Source organism: Drosophila navojoa, chromosome 2 (assembly GCF_054131105.1).
Source record: "Drosophila navojoa isolate 15081-1374.11 chromosome 2, UAZ_NAV_1.0, whole genome shotgun sequence".
In the NCBI taxonomy this organism is placed as follows: domain Eukaryota; kingdom Metazoa; phylum Arthropoda; class Insecta; order Diptera; family Drosophilidae; genus Drosophila; species Drosophila navojoa.
In genome coordinates this window covers 8,384,978-8,402,558 of record NC_142890.1, presented here as the reverse complement: position 1 = coordinate 8,402,558, position 17,581 = coordinate 8,384,978, and the positions used below count along the sequence as shown (strand labels likewise).

The 17,581-nt window shown below is 49.6% G+C and overlaps 1 protein-coding gene across 7 annotated transcripts in view; it reads left to right on the top strand.

Annotated features, from left to right (window-relative positions):
- btsz (bitesize) overlaps positions 1-17,395 on the top strand; it is a 71,913-nt gene extending 54,518 nt beyond the window's left edge. For 5 of the 7 annotated variants that reach the window (XM_030382296.2, XM_089256067.1, XM_089256068.1 and 2 more), the window contains 7 exons: positions 1,761-9,557; positions 14,876-15,063; positions 15,118-15,312; positions 15,382-15,636; positions 15,696-15,970; positions 16,029-16,237; positions 16,300-17,395. In XM_030382296.2, coding sequence (XP_030238156.2) covers positions 1,761-9,557; positions 14,876-15,063; positions 15,118-15,312; positions 15,382-15,636; positions 15,696-15,970; positions 16,029-16,237; positions 16,300-16,451 — 9,071 coding nt within the window. In that variant the 3' untranslated portion in view covers positions 16,452-17,395. Of the gene's footprint in view, positions 1-1,760; positions 9,558-13,690; positions 13,821-14,875; positions 15,064-15,117; positions 15,313-15,381; positions 15,637-15,695; positions 15,971-16,028; positions 16,238-16,299 lie in introns of those variants that run through there. The other 2 variants (XM_030382300.2, XM_089256070.1) reach the window with 2 other exon arrangements.
- Positions 17,396-17,581: the final 186 nt, after the last annotated feature.

The window sequence follows — 17,581 nt, the reverse complement described above, 5'->3', positions numbered from 1 at the left end:
TAATATCTACATATTCGTTTTCGCAATGTATCCGTGAAGACTATGTTATTTTTTGGCAAAATATTTAGAGTATTTCTCTTCGATTTTTATTACAAATTCTTATATGATCCTTTTGGAAAAAAAAGAACTAACATTTTGGTAAATTGCTGCCTGAAGAAATGTAATAAATATTAAACACTAATATAGAAATAAAACAAATATGAAAAACAACTTGAATAAAAATGGTTTATAAATTTTATTGAATTGGAATATATTGAATAATTTTATTCAACTTAAATGTTTATCAAATACACATATGTATTATTTAAATATATATTATTTAAATTCTTGACAAATTTAAAGAAAATTCTGGCGTGTTGATAAAGCATCGTAGAGAATTACATATGTATGTATATAAATTAAACATTTGCCAAACTTTAGAGATATTATATGAAATTTTTTTAAGTGTAACACGAGAGGCCTGGGAATGGCAACGAATTCATAAATCACCCACAACTAAACACACAGGACATTCATATCCACATTTATACACACGTGCGCGTGGGTGTGTTTGTGCATGTATTTTTAAAGAATAGAATCGTTTTTTTGTCGCAGTGCTTTGACGTCCCTTGTTTTGTTTTAATTTGCTGTTTGTTTGCCATTCACGGGTCGGCACATCGTTGCCGAATTTACTCGAGAACTACAATCAGGATATTGTCGCTCACGCTTCGCCCATTCTTGGGGTTAGCTGTGAAAAGTATACCGTTAAACTTATTGCGCTCACCTGTGCGTGAGCCGATAGTGGGAGCGTGAAGGGAATAGGCAGAGCATCGCCGAGCGAGGGGAAACCACTTTTCAAAACGAGCCAAAGCGAACGCTGGCCAAATATTTGCTTTGCGCCTGCCACAGGCTTGTGCAACATGCATGCATTTCCCGGCGTATTGTTTGCGCAAACACAATAACGCCATCGCACGAGCTGGAGGAGGCGGCCTTAAAAGCATTCTGCCAAATCTACCGTAGACATTGCTCCGCTCGAGCATTAAAGATGGGAACGCAACACAAATACTTAGGGGCCCATTTCAGAAATACTTAAGGGCTGCAGCCACTCGAAGACAAACAAAAGCACTTGGCCAACTATGTGAAATGGCGAAAAGGAAAAGCCAAACATGTTTGGCATTTCCTTGAGATTATTATAAATATTGGCTTAGGTGCGAAATAGGAGCCATTAAATAACAGGGGTTGGCTTTCCTACAGTCAGCAATAGCCCATCCATCATCGCTACAGAGGTGTCTGGGTATGCTTTCTTAGTAATCTGATACTCTTTCCTTAAAGAGATCAATATACCTTAACATTTCTTAATAATTAAGCTACTATAATAAACTAACTATATATAAGTATTTATTGGTATTTAATGGTATTAGGCATTACGGATCTACATAATCCATGTGAATAATACATATGTAAAGTAAACCCAATACTATTTTAATGCTTGGCAGTAAAAGTAAATAACAACATATAGTCTAACTTAATAAAAAATATAGTCAGCCAAGCAATTAACCCACAACTAACATTAGTGGTGCAGGTGCTGGTGCTGGTGCTGGTGGTGGTGCATTTTTTAACCGTGCTAAACCCATTAAACATGCTAACAAAAAAAACCGTATTTCACCTGTATCAAACCAGTATTTTCCATTGTCATTCTGTGGTGTTGGTCAACGTCGAGCCCATTGCGTCGAAAGAAAAACAAGAACAACAAAAAAAAAACCCACCCTATTAATTCGCAGGCCTGCAGCTGGCAGCTGGCGCTTCCGGTGACATCAACGGCGATGCCATGGAAACCTCGTCGTCATCGGAGCTGGAGTTCAGGTGCAGCACAGCGGGCACGTCGGGTCAGTCGCAGTACAGTGTCGAAGCGGATGAGTTCAAGCTTGTGTTTCTAAACTCGGACTCGTCATCCTCATGCAAAGAGGAGGAGGAGGAGGAGGACGACAACGATACAGATACCGCCTCCAGTTCCTCCTGCACCTCCACACACCAATGCCACAGCATTGTGAGCAATGTGGAGGACTGTGATTGGGACTACTTTGAGCCATCGATGATTGCAGCCACCACAACCACAACCACAACAATGATTGCCTATGCCGGCTCCCTGGCGTCCACAACGCCCACGCCGCCGCCACGCCTACGTCGTCGCTCCAGCGACAGCGACTCGCCCTTGCTGCAGCGCCGGCAGCAGCTCCTGCGCAGCTACTGCTCCAAGATACGCGAGAGCGACACCGGCACCGACGAGGAGCTGCACATGCACGCCGAGAGCAGCTCCCAGACCAGCTCCGATCAGAATCAGACACCGCCGACGCCCTCACTGCCGCTCAGCATGAAGGCGCGCATTAAGACGCGTTTCCTCAAGAGCCACCATCACTACCAGCACCACCACCACAGCCACAACCACGCGCCCAGCAGGTGCACTGGCTGCAGTGGAGCCACAGCCGCCCAGCAGCCGCAATATGTGCCCATTCCCGTGCCGGTGCCCATACCCGTGCCCATGGCCGCCTACCACAACTGGCAGCTGGAGCATTCGGGCGCACCGCTGCTGGAGCAGGACGAGCACTTGGCCGCCTCGCTGCAGCAGCTGTGGCAGGCGGCGGCAGCCGCTTCGTCCACACCAAACTCGCCGCAGCAGCAACAGCAACAGCAGCAGCAGCAACAACAACAGCAGCAGCAGGCGGCAGCCGCAGCGGCTGCTGCAGCGGCTATGGTCGCTTACTCGCAGCAATTCGCCGCGGCCAGCAACATGTTTGATGCAACACCGCCGGCAACCACCAAGAGCTATCAGCAATTGCCAACAACAACACGTCAATTGGATGGCGGGTTCAAGTCCTCGGCGCCGGAGCTGAGCGCCTCGCTGGGCTCGCTGATGACGCAGTCGCTGTGCTCCACTGCGTCCACGTCTTCATCAACAACGTCCGGCTATGGCACAGCAGGTCGTAGCCTGGAAACATTAGCCGGCTGTCTGTGTCTGGCACAACAACAGCATTACCAACAGCAACAACAACAACAACAGCAGCAGCAGCAGCAGCAGCAACAACAACAACAACAACAACAACTGGCCAGCCAAATAGCTTTCAAGCCAGCTCCAACAAGTTTAGGTTTAGTATTGCCGCGCACGCCGTCGGGTGAACAGCAACAAACGCGACGCTCGCTCTGTGACGATGCTGATGCCGATGTTGACGTCGCCGCAACGCCCACAACAGCACTGAGATTGTGTAATGCGAATGATAAAAGAAGCAGCGATTGCGACTGCGACTGCGACTGTGACTGCGAGAACGACACGCGCAACAGCGTTAAATTTAGCGCACATGTTGATGTTGATAAAAGCGAGGCAATGCCAGCGGCAACATTGACAGTCGAGCTGCCAAATAAATGCCAAAATCTATGCGAAACTGTGCAAAACAACAGACAACTAGCGACAGCAGCAGTCCCAGCAGCAGCAGCAGCAGCTCAAGCACCAACAGTACCAACAGCAGCAACGGCAGCACCAGCACCAGACACACAAACACAAACAGCAACAGAAAACACAGAAACAGAAAGACAAACCTACCTGGCGAGTAACAACCACAACGCCGCCGACGACGATGACGACGGCGACGAAGGCGAAGCAGCGGAGGCAGCAGACGAAACAAATATACATAAAAATCAAGTACCAGCAACGGCAGCAACAACAACTACAACTACAGCAAGCGGAGCCACATTGAGTGCGGCAACTCCTGCGGTAATAACTCGTTTCAGCGACGGCCAAGTTGCAGTCGAAAATGTTGAGATTGTTGCCGCCGTTGCGCCTAGAGAGCAACAATTGCAGCAGCAGCAGCAACAGCAACAGCAGCCACTAGAGCCTCAACTAGCAAAGAATTCGCATAGGCTTATAAATACAAAATCCACAAATATGTCCGAGAACGAGCCAAGTGAGTCGGCGACATTTGGCCATTTGCGCAGCGAAAGCTACGCCGCCAACAGCAGCAGCAGCAGCAATAGCAACAGCAGCAGCAGCAGCAACAGTGAAGCTGAAGATGAGCGCAGCCCACGCAAATTGGTGGAGCGCAGCTACGATGTGGCTCTGGCCATGCAGGCAGAGGCAGCAGCGGAGGAGGAGCTGCAGCTGGAGCCACAGGCGGCAGCCGTGCCCATGCAAATGGTGCACCACAGCACCACCGAAGGCAGCAGTAGCAGCAGCAGCAGTGATTCCAGCAGCAACAGCAGTTCCAGCTCCGAGTCATGTGACTCGGATGACACCGGCACCGTGGCGGATCGCCGGCCCAAGCGAAGACGCTTTAACAAGGTGTTTGTGGTCAACCGGCAGGTGGGCCATGCGGCACGTGTGCGACGCAGCTCATCCACAGAAGGTGACTCGTTATCCTCCTCGGATGCGAATCTCGAAGATTCATCGGATAATGATACAGATACAGAGCGCACCGAGTGTGGCATTGTGCTCAACTATGTGAAGGCATTGGCCGAGGAGGAGGCGGGCCCAGAGGAGAAGCCATTGGCTGCTGCAGCACGTGATGCCAGCGACGATGATGATGATGATGAAAGTGAACGCCGCATTGCCAACTCAAGCGATGAGCTCGCCAATTGCATTGTTGTTGTTGGCGGCTGCACCGACGACGATGCCAATACCGGCGGCGTTGTCTTGCATGGGATGCGTGCTCTGCCAGACGTTGCAGAGGAGCAGGAGCCGCAGCAGCAGCAGCAGCAGGAGCAATTAGAGCACAACATTGAGCAGCCATTCGAAATAAGCGCCGTCCTGGCTGCCTGCGATGAGCTCCATAGCATTTCCAACGATGTGAATCGCTTGCTGGCGCTGCACAAGCAAAACTCCCAGTTGGAGCTGAAGCTGCAGCGACTGCGACGCGGCGTCGCCGAAATCAATGAGGATCATCTGCTGGCAGCGCACAGCACTGCTGCGGCTGCCGCCCCCACGGAACAGAAGCCAAGCGAGTGCAGCAGTCAAATGCTAAAAGGGTGTTCAGGTAATGCACACAAAGCGCAAAAGAAGGAGGAGGAGGAAGCGGCACAACCAACAGCAACGACAACCCTCGCGCTGACCATTTGCCGTTCTCAGAAAAGCGTAAATGTAAATTCTAATGACGAAAGCGAAGCAGCGAAACAAAGCGAACCAAGCAACGCCGAGGGTAAACATGTAAGCGAAGAAGCAGAGGCGCAAACACAAGAAGCAGAGACAACAGAGGCAGCGACTCTTGGGTTTTCATGCCAGCAGAGGCAGCAGGTAAAAGCAAACAGCGATAATAAAGTAGCAGCCAAGCAAACAGCAACAACAACAGCAAAGGCAACGACTAGCGTCGAGCGAACAGCTGTGCAAACCCAGGCAATGGGAGAGGGCGAGGCAGCGGGCGGCGGCATACGCAGCGAAGCATGCAAAATAAACGACGATTTGTTCGACTCGCTCAACTCTCACTCTCTCGCCATAACGAGTAAAGCACCTGAAGCACAACAGAAACAGCAACAGAAACACAAACAACAACAACAAGAGAAGCAACCACAGCAGCAGGTAGCTGAGAGAGCGACAGCTGCTGAGCGTAAAGAGAGCGCGCTACCTGTTGCTCAGTTAGCCGATTGCGCAGCCGAAGTGAAGTCGCAGTCGGCATTGGAAACGGCAGAGGCAGCGGCAGCGGAGTCAGTCGAAAATGAAATGTTAAACGTTGCGGTTGAAGAGCCAAACGCGCGCCTAACGCTGTACACTAACAAAAACAACAACATTGGCAGCAGCAGCAACAACAATAATAATAGCAGTAGAAACAGCAACAACAACAATAACGACGACGACGCCGTTGGTCATAATGACGGCGATTTCGCAGCACAAAAGACAGAAAGCAGCAACAATGCTGCTCTTGTTGTTGGCCAACATAGCAGCAGCAGCAGCAACAACAACAACAAAAATTGTGACGTAGTGAATGTGAATGTGATTGAAGCATCGTCGCGTGTGTTTGAAAGTTGTGAAAACGAATACGACAAAATATTTGGCAGTAATCAAGAACTGCAAATCAACAACGAGCCAACTGCAGCTGCAATAGCAGCAGCAACAAATAAAACAACGACAACAACAGCAATAACAACAACAACAACGGCAAGTGCTGCACCCAAGAATTCACTTTCAGCTAAATATCGCAGCTTAGTGATGATTACAAAAGACAATGAAAGCCCAACAATAACAACAGCAGCAGCAGCAGCAACAACGAGTAGCGACAACGATTATGAAATGCCAGCGATTGGCAGCAGCAGCAGCACCAGCACCAGCAACAACAGCAACAACTTTGGCCAGAACTTTGGCAATGAGTCACACGTTACGCTGCGCGCCTTAAGCAACGACATCGATTTCAGCGCGGAGCCGTTGACAGTGACGCCAACGCCAAGTGAATGGGAACTGTCGCGTGACTCGTACAGTGTGGACTCCCTAAATGAGCCGAGTGCACGGCCAAAGATCATTCTGGACGATGGCCTGGCCGACGACGACTCCTGGGTGGAGGAGCTGAGTCAACGCGGCGATGGCGACGAGGATGAGAACTTGAGCAATGCCACGACAACGCCGACAGCCACCGATTCTGAGGATGCGGATGGGGATGGTGAGCTGGGCGGCGGTCGCATCATGTACATGGATCGGGAGGAGGAGCTGCGCGGCTATAACCGATCGGCCATCGACTTCACGCTGCACACCATTGTGGAGGAGAGCTGCGAGGAGAGCGAAGTTGCCTCCATGCGTGCTGACAACGAGCTGGAGCAGGAGGAGGAGGAGGAGGACTTGGCGGAACGTAGACGCATGCGCACGCTGCAGCATCATCATCGGCTCAGCGCCTCGGAGCTGGAGAAGTATTTCTTCTTCGGTTTGGGCGATGGCAAGGTCATGAGCTCCATAGACACACGCGGTGATGATACCGCCTCGGAGGTCAGTTCCGAGTGCTCCGAGAGTCTGGACTCGCTGCCCCACGACGATCAGCTGCTGGATGGCAGCAATAGCGCCGCAGACTTGGCTTCATCACGCTTAGAAAAGTATTTCCTCTCCGGCTTCATGGGCTTCAGCGGCTCCGGCGAGAAGCAGGCGGAGAGCGATGAGAGTGGCGGCAGCGTGGGCAGCGACAGCGAGGGACATCCCAGTCCCAGTCAGCGGCGCAAGCGACTTGTACGGGCGCGCGGCACTCCACGCAGCCACAACTCCTCGCTGGATAATCTGCTGCTGCCAGAGGCGGATGCACTGGATGCCACTACAACGGCAGCCGGGGCTGCGGAGGACACATCCGAGTCGGAGACCGGCTGCGACGACACCGTCGTGCACATGGCCAGCGCTGTGGATCGTGCCTCTGACGGCAGCTCCTCGGACACCATCAAGCGCAAGAAGCAGCTGCGGAAGCGGCACGACTCCCTCGATGAAAAGAAGCTGCACGAGGCGGCAGATGCGTGTGCCACAGGAGCCGGCGGTGCCATCGGAGGGGACTCTCATGCCAACAACCTCGGCACTGCCCAGGCAAAGAAACAGCAGCATCACAGCCGAGACAGCGGCTTTGTGGGCAGCAACGACGACCTATTGAAGTCGCCCGACTGCGAGCCCAGCAAGTCTCCCACGCCAACTCTGGGCCAGATCAGTGAGGACCGCGAGCCGTTGGCCCCAGCCAGCGCGCTCAGTCTGCCCAAACTGGAGCTGCCCAGCACGAGTGCAGGAGCCGCCGTCAGCGCGACGCGACGCATCACTCTGCAGCCACCGGGCGCGGGTGGAGCCAGCAGCTCCATTTTGGTGCGCAAGGATAGCTTCAACAACTGGAGCTCCGATGAGGAGACCAATCTGATGATGACCAAGATGCGTCAGTTCTTCAAGACGCTCATCGTGGCCACAGCCAATGCACAGCAGAGCCAGTGCCAGAGTCAGAGCCAATCCCAGAGCCCGAGTGCTGGCAGCACGCCGAGCTCAGTGCGCCGGCTGGCAAGCAAGTCGGCCAAGTCCAGGCCGGCACAGCTGGCCTACTTCGAGAATGAGCTGACACGCCTCATGAAGACTGTGCCGGGCATCAATGATGAGCAGGTGCGCGAGATTGTCGAGTATCTGAGCAGCGAGGATACCTGGTCGGACTCGTACGACTCCTCCGACTATACCAGCTCGGACCTGGAGGGCTCCGAGCACAAGGGGCAGCTGAAGGCGCAGATCTCCGCCAGCTGCCAGCAGATAATCAACAAGTTCGAGGTGGACGAGGAGGGAGTGCGAGGCGATGGAGGTCTGCTGGACGAGGCGCATGCGCTGAATGGCGATACGGCCTTTGTCTACCAAAAGCTGGTGGCCTCCTTCAGCAAGGTGGCAGTGGGCGAAGCCAGCGAAGCGGCGCCCAATGGCAGTGGCAAGGCAGTGGAGCCCGATGAGGATCGCCTGTCCACAACCAGCACGGAGCAGCGATCGCCGCAGCTGTTTGCCAAGGTCATGCAGCACATAGGAACCCGCCTGGTGGCCCTGATGCACGAGGTGAGCAGTGGCAATGAGACGCCCATGTCGACGCGGCACACTCGCCGTGCGCAGGCCAAGATCTCGGCCACGACAACGGAGGATGAGGAGGACGAGGTGGAGCAGCAGCTGCAGCTGAAGGCGCTGCCACTAAAGCAGCTGAAGCTGCGCAGCCGTTCGCATGATTTGCTGCTGGATGGCGGCGCCAACAGCGGACAACAGGCACAGCTCCATGGACACATGACCGTCAATGCGACGGTGGGTCATCAGCAGGCAGGAGCCACGGGCACCGGAGCCGGCGACAATGCCGGGGAGGAGTGCGGCGTGGCCAGCGATTATGAGCGCTTCTCGTGGCGCGGCAGTTTTGAGTCGGCATTACTGGCTAATGGCGACTCCAGAACGAGGCTCAGCCAGCTGAGCCAGCTAGACAGGGACAACTCGTCGTCTGCGTCCGCTTTGGCTGTGGCAAAGCGCCGATCTGCAGGCGACCTGCTGTTCAGCCAGCACCAGCAGAGCCTTAGCCGCGAGCAGCTGGATCGCGTGCGCTCCTGCGGCAGCATTGGCGGCGGCGATGCCCACCACCATCAGCTGGAGGCATCGCCCGCCAAGCCTTGGCTCTCGTCGGCCAGCTCCTGCGCCGATTCCGCCAAGGATGTACGCCGCTCCAGTGTGCCCGATGCCATCTACGAGACGGACTCCAGCGACGAGGGGCAATCGGCACAGTTTACCGCCAATCGCTCCACCTTGCCGCGCAGCCTGACGGGCAGCGTTCCAGTGGCTAGCACCAACTCCCTGCCACGCCTGCCCACCAGCTCGGTGGCGACGGTGGGCGCGCCTTTCACCAGCACGCCCATCACCAAGTCGCAGAACGCGCTCAACTATACGCCCTCGTCCACGGGCAGCGCCAAGAGCGCACGTTACCGCTCGCCGGGATTGGCCGCACGTGCTGCAGCCGCCAACAGCAGCGGCGCAGGAGGCGTTGGCTCCGCCAGCTCCTCCAGCAGCTGTGGCAAAAAACTAGGCGGCGGTCTGCAGCAGTTCCTCTACTCCAAGCGTGATGCACGCAAACGCCTGAACATGTCAGCGGGTGAGTTTACCAAAGCCTTTGCCAAACTATCTGGCAAATAGAATACACACACACACACACACATACACACACATAGCCACACTTACACAGGAAAAGGTCACATAGAGGGTTAAAATGCTGCAAATGTTTAGCATTTCTGAGATGCTTACCTATCCACATAGCGATTAGCCTCCCAGAAGTGCCTGAGCCATGCCTCAAATGCCAACGAGGCGCCACATTTGGACACGTTCAGCAGCAGAGAAAATTCCAGTCAGTGGAAAGGCGTTAACCAAGTGATAAATTGACTTATTTGAACAGAGTTCACAAACTACAACCAAAGGGGCAAGCACTCGAGTCAATAGTAGCTGAAGATTTAACGAACTCTGTTCCGTTTACTCCGAATGAAATATAACTCGCATTTCTTTAAGCCGAACTAGTGAGTGGAGCAAATAGAGTTGTATGCGATTCTATGTAGTCTCTTTGAATGTTCTTAGAAGTAAAAGCCAAGATACTCTATATATAAACGCCGAAGGTGAGCGCGATATTACGATTATTATATCATGCAACCTTATACACTATTTTATATAGTTCTTCTTCTATCATTTATATATACACAACAAGCAAGCAACTGTAGGCCATTAGGTCTTGAATGCATTTGCCCTCTGCTTAGAGTCGGTCATATAATAATAATTCCCCTACTATGTCGATATATTTGACTTATAAAGCATGATATACCTACATCTATAGGAGAGCTAGAATAGTATTACAGCGAAGGAAGAAAACTCAAATACATTTTCTTCGCAAAGAAGAAGAAGACCAAGAAATTTGTGTATATATAATATATGGGACACATAGAATGGTATAGTCGTATTCCCTTACTGTATCAGTATATGGATGTATATTTAACTTAATAAGCATTCATGTATATACCTGATATACCTATATAGGAAAGATGGAACAGTATAATAGTAAAGGAGTAAATCTCTAATATTTTTACTTCGCGAAAAAGAAATGTATTTATATATAATATTTCATATTTACTCATATAAAATAGTATAGTAGTATAATAGTGATAGCATAGTAGTAAAAAACTATGTATGTATAACTATTCCAAAGTATGAATAGTAAAAGTAGTCAGACTAGGCAATCGAATAGTTTTCCCTGCCATGGAATTTCCATCCACAACTGTATCTCTGTCTGGTCACGCTGAGCACCTTTTCATTATGATGTGTGCTTTAGGCCTCCGTTTGTAACAGGTATTCGTCGTCTGCTTTGCTCTCGGCCATCTCTAACGCACTGCAGAAAAGAATTTCATGTGTGCTTTTTTATTTGTTGGCCAACTATAGATAGGCTCGCGGCGCTTTTGTCCAAAATCAACTCAATCAAGGTCAATTAACTGTATCCATATTAAGCGCTCTGCTCTGCTCGTTGGCTGTCTGCCAGCTAAAGTTAAAGCGATTTTCGCACACCGCCAACTGTTGCTGTTGCTGCTGGTGATGCCAGTTCCGCTTGATGGGGGCGTATGTTGTTAGTGTCGTTGTGGTTGTTGTTGCTGTTGTTGTTGCTGTTGCTTGTTTTACCTATTTATTAGTTGGCCAAAAATAAAGCCGTTTTGCGGCTTGGTCAATGAAACTCGAACTTGTACTCCAGCCCGAACCTTGTGTCAGGCACGCAGGCGGGGCTTTGAACTCTGCTTCAATTGTTTTCAGCCCTAGGTATGGGCGCGTGAGTGAGCGTGAGCTGCCACGCACACAATGCAGCTTTTGAATAATTATGCGAACCGAAACTAATTGACATTCCGCCCATAAATTACGCAACTCCAAAATTCTGCAGAATTCAGTGCGCTTATGAATTGTAATTGAATTTACGACAAATTAAATTTCTCTGGTGTTTTAAATTTCAATTGAAAGGCTTTTGTGTCATGTTTGCTTGCGCTTTATCTATATAAATAATACCGGAAAGTCGCAGATTATCTATTTGTTAACGTACTTAATCTCAGTTGCAGCAGATGCAGATAAGCTGATGCACTAGAAGCTATTTTAAAGTAATTCGGATTTCTTGGTAGCTGAGCTCGTCTTTACGGATTCTGCGTAGTAAAAGTTGGTAGATTAAAATGGATGGATTAAAATACGTGCCGTGTCACGCGCTCCTCCCTAATGTAAATAAGCCACTCCGACTCACGCTTTGACTGCTTTTGTTTTGCTGTTTAAACAGCTTTGTGTAACCAAATCATTTTGGTTGTTGTTGTTGCTGCTTTTTTCTGCTTTTTTTTTGGCAGTTTTACCAGAAAATAAACACAATTATACGCCTGGCCAGTGGTTCAATGGATCTGCGGCTGGTACTGAAACCGAATCTGAAGTCCACTCAATGTCTGCGCACAATATCATTTAAGCTCTCGACGTTGATAAAGTGTTTTGCCTGCTTATTTCCTGTTTGCCATGCGATTATTTGCTCTTTTGCATACAATAATTAATGTTTTTGAACCCGCGCTGACACCAACAGCGAATAGGCAACTGGCAACAGAATTTCGAGTGGGTTTTCGTGCTTGGCTGACTGCACCACTGTGCACACTGAGCACGGAAGAGTGTTTGGCCATCCGGCATTCGAACTGCAGCGCTTAAAACTATTTGCATGCACACACTTACATATATTTAAATGGCAAGTGAGGCATGCCGCATGCCACAAGCCATTTCACACTCATTATGGGATTATTGTTGCGGAAATGGCCGGGCACCCTGTTATGCGGACACCCTGTGCCGCCGCAAGACACACCCGTTATTCGTGGCGCTTGTAATCAAATTAACCCCACGAGCAGATCAAATATGGCCGTCTCTGTTGCACTCGCTGGATGCCAGCAGCTGGAATCATTTCGTTAATTGCACTTCCATTGGCGCTGCGACAGATGGCGACCTCTGCCCAGCGAGAGTTCAATATTTCAATAATTGAATAAAACTTAGATTTGCGTAGAATTGCTCAAGATGTGGTCGAATTCTTCTGAGTGGAGCTCAGTTATAGCGCTACGCTTAACGGCACTTGATCGCGACGCGCTCCATAACCCCCAACCGAAACCAAAATCGAAATTGGAATTGAAATCGCTTCAGTTTTCTTCCAAATATTTTTAAATAGCTCTGCACTGACTCCATAAGTCGGAACGTCCGACAATTCGCTGTGCTGAAGTGAAAGTGTTTAATTTTTGTTGTGTTTATTTTCTCGTTTTCGTTTTCGGTTTTTATTTATTTAAAGTTGATTTCCAACGCTTTTGGCGCTAGCCCCACTTATGTATGCCGTCGTGCAAGCGGAAATTATGAAAAGTTCCATAAAACACAAAAGTCTAAAGCCGAAAACATTGTCAACAAATCGTGACTGCATTCAGGAAATTTTCTATACCCCGCAAACAGGCAACAAAACAACAAAAAAAAAAAAAAAAAAACTTATGGCCGTAGTAAAAATTCATAATTCCAGACGAAATATTTTTATTTTCGGAGCGTTATGCGACCCAGTTTTTTTTTTCGCCATTAGTAATTTGTTTGTTTTGCCAAGCCTTCAATTCTCAACATTTCATAGCCCAATTACGGCCATTAGCCGACTGCGAGGGTATCTAATTGCGGGCACAATTCAAGGCCGAGGCAAGTTCAAGTGCGATTTGCCATAATTTCAATTGAATTAGAGCGAACACCTTGAGCTCACTTCCCAGTGGTTGGCCAGCCACAACGTATTCGTGCTTCAGATAGCACACATTGAAAATTCTGAACCAAATTACGTGTCAAAATTTCCCCAGTTCCCCTGCATTATGTTTTGCTCTATTTTTTCTTCGCTTTGCTGGAGATTGCTTATCGCCTCGCGCAGTTCGTTATCAGAGCTCATTGTGAGTCGATAAATGCGACAATTTGAGCAGCTGTTGCTGTTGCTGTTGCCAAATGCAATTAACTTTTTAAGAGCAGCGAAAACTAGCAAAACAAGCGCAGCTGAGCTGGGCAAGAGTGCACGACTGGCAGATACTCTGCATTGTCAGAAGTTGTTTAATTTCTAGATCACTCGAAAGAATTTGGCAATGTTTTCTTTTGACAAATTATATAAATGAATGTTTGTTAGTTATATACATACCTTAATCTTCGTGTCATCTCCCACCTCTGTCGATCTTGTTGTATATATAGGGTATGCTAGAAATTGAGGCTAGACTTTTCTCAGTCAGAAAAGCGACATCAATTAATGGCCGATCCGTTCAATTATAAAACTCATAACGTCGATAATGAGAAAAGTGACGCGCTTAATTGGCAAGCGGGGCAACAATAAAACGCCCAAGGCTTCCGCCGGCTACAATGAGTTTGTGCGTCCGTCCAGATCGAAGCCGCCAACAGCTGCCATTGTGAGTGTGCACAACTATGGCAAAGCCGTTAAGCCGACGTCAACGGGTGTGGAGACCAATCCTGCTGCCGCCCAAATACAATATGCTGCACTCAATCGTTTGCGCAGCAGCTGCAGCAGCAGTCAAGCCCAGGCCACGCCCACTGGCCAGACAAAGCCGCGTTGGCTGCGCCTTTGCCGCTGCTGGCGCAGGCGACGGCGACGCCAACGCAGCTACAAGAGCTATTGGCGTAGCGGCGGAGCCGCCAAATCGAAATGGAGCTGGTGGCTGCACTGGGGCAACTGCTGCGGCCGACGCCGAGGGGGAGTGGGCGGCTATCACTGCGACTCCGAGGAGGAGGAGGATGACATTGATGCCAAGGTCGCAGCCTACATACTCGAGATGAAGCAGCGCGAGGCCTCGGCCAGTGGCAGCAGGCAAAGTGAGCAAACGGCTGAGACCGACTTTAATCAGGCAACAGACGAGGCGGCAGCGGCTCGCCCAGAGCGCAGCAGCAGTGCCCCACCCCAGTCACAGCGCCAGCAGCAGCAGCAGCAGCAGCAGTTGCAGCCATCCATGTGCCAGGCGCAGATCAAGCGTCGCGCTTGGACCTGGGATGACAGCCTGCGCTCCAACTCGGATCGTTTCCTTGAAACGCTCGAGGAGGACTTGCCTGCTGCGACTGCTACGACTGCTGCTGCTGCTGGGATGAGGCTGTCGCTGAATCTGCAGCGCCGCACGCCGCTCCATGTGACGTTTCAGCAGGTGCAAGGTAGGCGGCACTGCTTCATCTGCCTGCCCCACCTGCCACCCCGTTGCATGCAACCAACTGACGCTTGCCTTCCACTGAATCATTATTTCGTTTTCTCAATCATATCGACTCTGAGTGTGCGTGTGTGTGTGTGAGAGAGAGAGATAGAGAGAGACTGTTGACTGGCTCGTTAATTGTAATTGAGGAAATGTCTAAAATACCATTTATTTTCTGCATCCACAGAGGAAGCCCGAGCAGCTGCCGATGAGCTCAGCAAATCTCCGGTTATTGGACAACGCAATCCGGATGCCGCTGCCTCCAGTCCGATACAGTCGCGTGCCTCGAGCGAAACATGGCCGGCCCAGTCGGATGAGGATATCGATCGTCTGGTGGCCATGCACCAGAATCGCAGCAGTTTGAGTTCCCTAGGCGTAAGTAAAACTGCCAGCAAATGCAAGCAGCTCCTTTACTCTCTGTTCGGACAGGTGCGCTCGGAGTCCATGGCCAGCGTTTATTCGGGCGCCGGCGAGGGTCGCTATGGCACTGTGGTGGTCAAGGGTCAGGTGGAGTTCGGCATGCAGTACAACTATAAGCTGGGCGCCTTGGAAATTCACGTGGTGCGGTGCAAGGACTTGGCTGCTGTGGATGCCAAACGCAATCGCAGCGATCCCTATGTCAAGGTAACAACTCAAAGTGCTGCTCAGTCATTTGAGTATATTTATTTATCATTTTCCTTGTGCTCTCTGCAGGTTTACTTGCTACCCGACAAGTCGAAGGCCGGCAAACGCAAGACCAAAGTCAAGAAGCACACACTGAATCCCATCTTTGACGAGACGCTGCGCTTCCACACGTCCATTGCCAGCCTGGAGTCGAAAACTTTGTGGCTGACCGTTTGGCACTCGGACATGTTTGGACGCAACGATTTCCTGGGCGAGGTCAGCGTCAATCTGCAGGGCCGTCTCTTCGACAATCCCCAGTCGCAGTGGTACCTGCTGCAGGAGCGCGTAAGTGGACCTCTCATATCCGTAATATTCCCTCAAGTCTAATCGATTCTCATCTGTAGAGCGAGCCATTCGATGATGTGGCCACCTATCGCGGCGATATTGTTGTGGGTCTCAAGTACATTCCGCCAGAGAATCTAAAGTCTTCGTTATTCTCGCGTGGCTCCAGCCTCACAGGCAGCTCCTCGAATCTGCGCAAGTTTGGGGGCAGCATCAAGTCGGTGACCTCCAAGTCCGATCGCAGCGCCAAGGGCGGACAGCTGCACGTGCTGGTCAAGGAGGCCAAGCACCTGAGTCCCATCAAGACCAATGGCACCTGCGATGCCTTCTGCAAGAGGTGAGTGTGCCACAGTTGCTATAAGCCGGAGCTCACTCTAATCCTTTGTGTCCTTTAGCTACCTGCTGCCGGATCGCACGCGCAGCTCGAAGCAGAAGACGCCGGTGGTGAAGCGCACTTTACATCCCAGCTGGAATTATACGTTTGTCTATGAGGACGTCTCCCTAAAGGATCTGTCGGAGCGTGCTCTCGAGCTGACCGTCTGGGATCACGATCGCCTGGCCAGCAACGAGTTCATTGGCGGCATACGCTTCTCCACGGGCACAGGTGAGTGTTGGCAACAGCTAGCATAATTTCCCCCCTTACTTACTCACTTTCTCTGCCAACAGGTCGCAGCTATGGTCGGCAGGTGGATTGGATGGATGCTACCGGCAAGGAGGTATCTCTGTGGCAGAATATGCTAGACCGTCCCAACTTCTGGGTGGAAGGCAGCGTAGTGCTACGCTCCAGCTTGGATGGCATACGCTCGACATTGCCATAGGCACAGTTCCCGTCACAATTTGCACATTAGTAATTTATTGCCTAGCCACGCCCACACAAGTACACTCACACACAAACACACGTATACAATTGTGTGGCAGTTGCCCGTTTTCTCCCCTGGCTTGCGAATACGTAATGTGTATTTGTATTTGTATTGTATTTGTATTTGTATTTGAATTGTGTTGAATTGTATTGATAATGTAATAGGTATTACATAATAGGGTACGATGACAAGCATTACTAGGAACTTAAGCATGAATGAAATTCATAGTTCGATTCGATTCGATTCGACTCGGAGTCATTCGTTTGCGAATCGATCGATTGAATGATTCAAGTTTGATTTGCAAGTTTATAACAATTAGAATGATTTCCAATACTCGAATATATGGCAGTCAGACATACATACATACATAGCACATGTAAAGGTTTATGATTATGGTGTGTCTGACTGAAGGCCAGACATCAGCATTAGCACTAGCAGTAGAGATAACGCTGCAATTTATCTGTATTGTTTTTCTAGTTTAAGCGGCACAATGTTCAAATACGAAAAACCAACAAGCAAACTAACAACTAAAGTGTTATCAAATTATTGCACTACTTATAAGAGGGTCATAACCCAGAAGATACTATAAATCGTATGGCAAACACGCGGATTGCTCAGTAAAATGACGATGATGGAGTCGATTGTCGACGTCGACAAATTAGCCCATATACATATGCATGTACATGTACATACACATGTGTGTATATATATACAAATATATATATTTATATATATATATATATATCGATATACGCTAACTTAGGATCATTTGTGTGTGTATTTTTTGTCCAAAAACAAATGGAACTTGCAATTTTGCATACTGTATGCATTAAATCTACGATAATAACTAAACCGACATAAACTTTAAGCTATGTAATACATAATATGTACTAGTACCTATACATATATATATATGAAAAAAAAAAGAAAAACATAATCGAAAAATACAAATAACAATGTTTTTGTAAATGCAACATTTTTGTTTTCGTTTCTACAACTTTTTGATTTGCCAACACTTTTTCTAGCTCTTAAGCAAACGTCATATTCATATTGACATGAACGTATACATATATACACACATATATTAT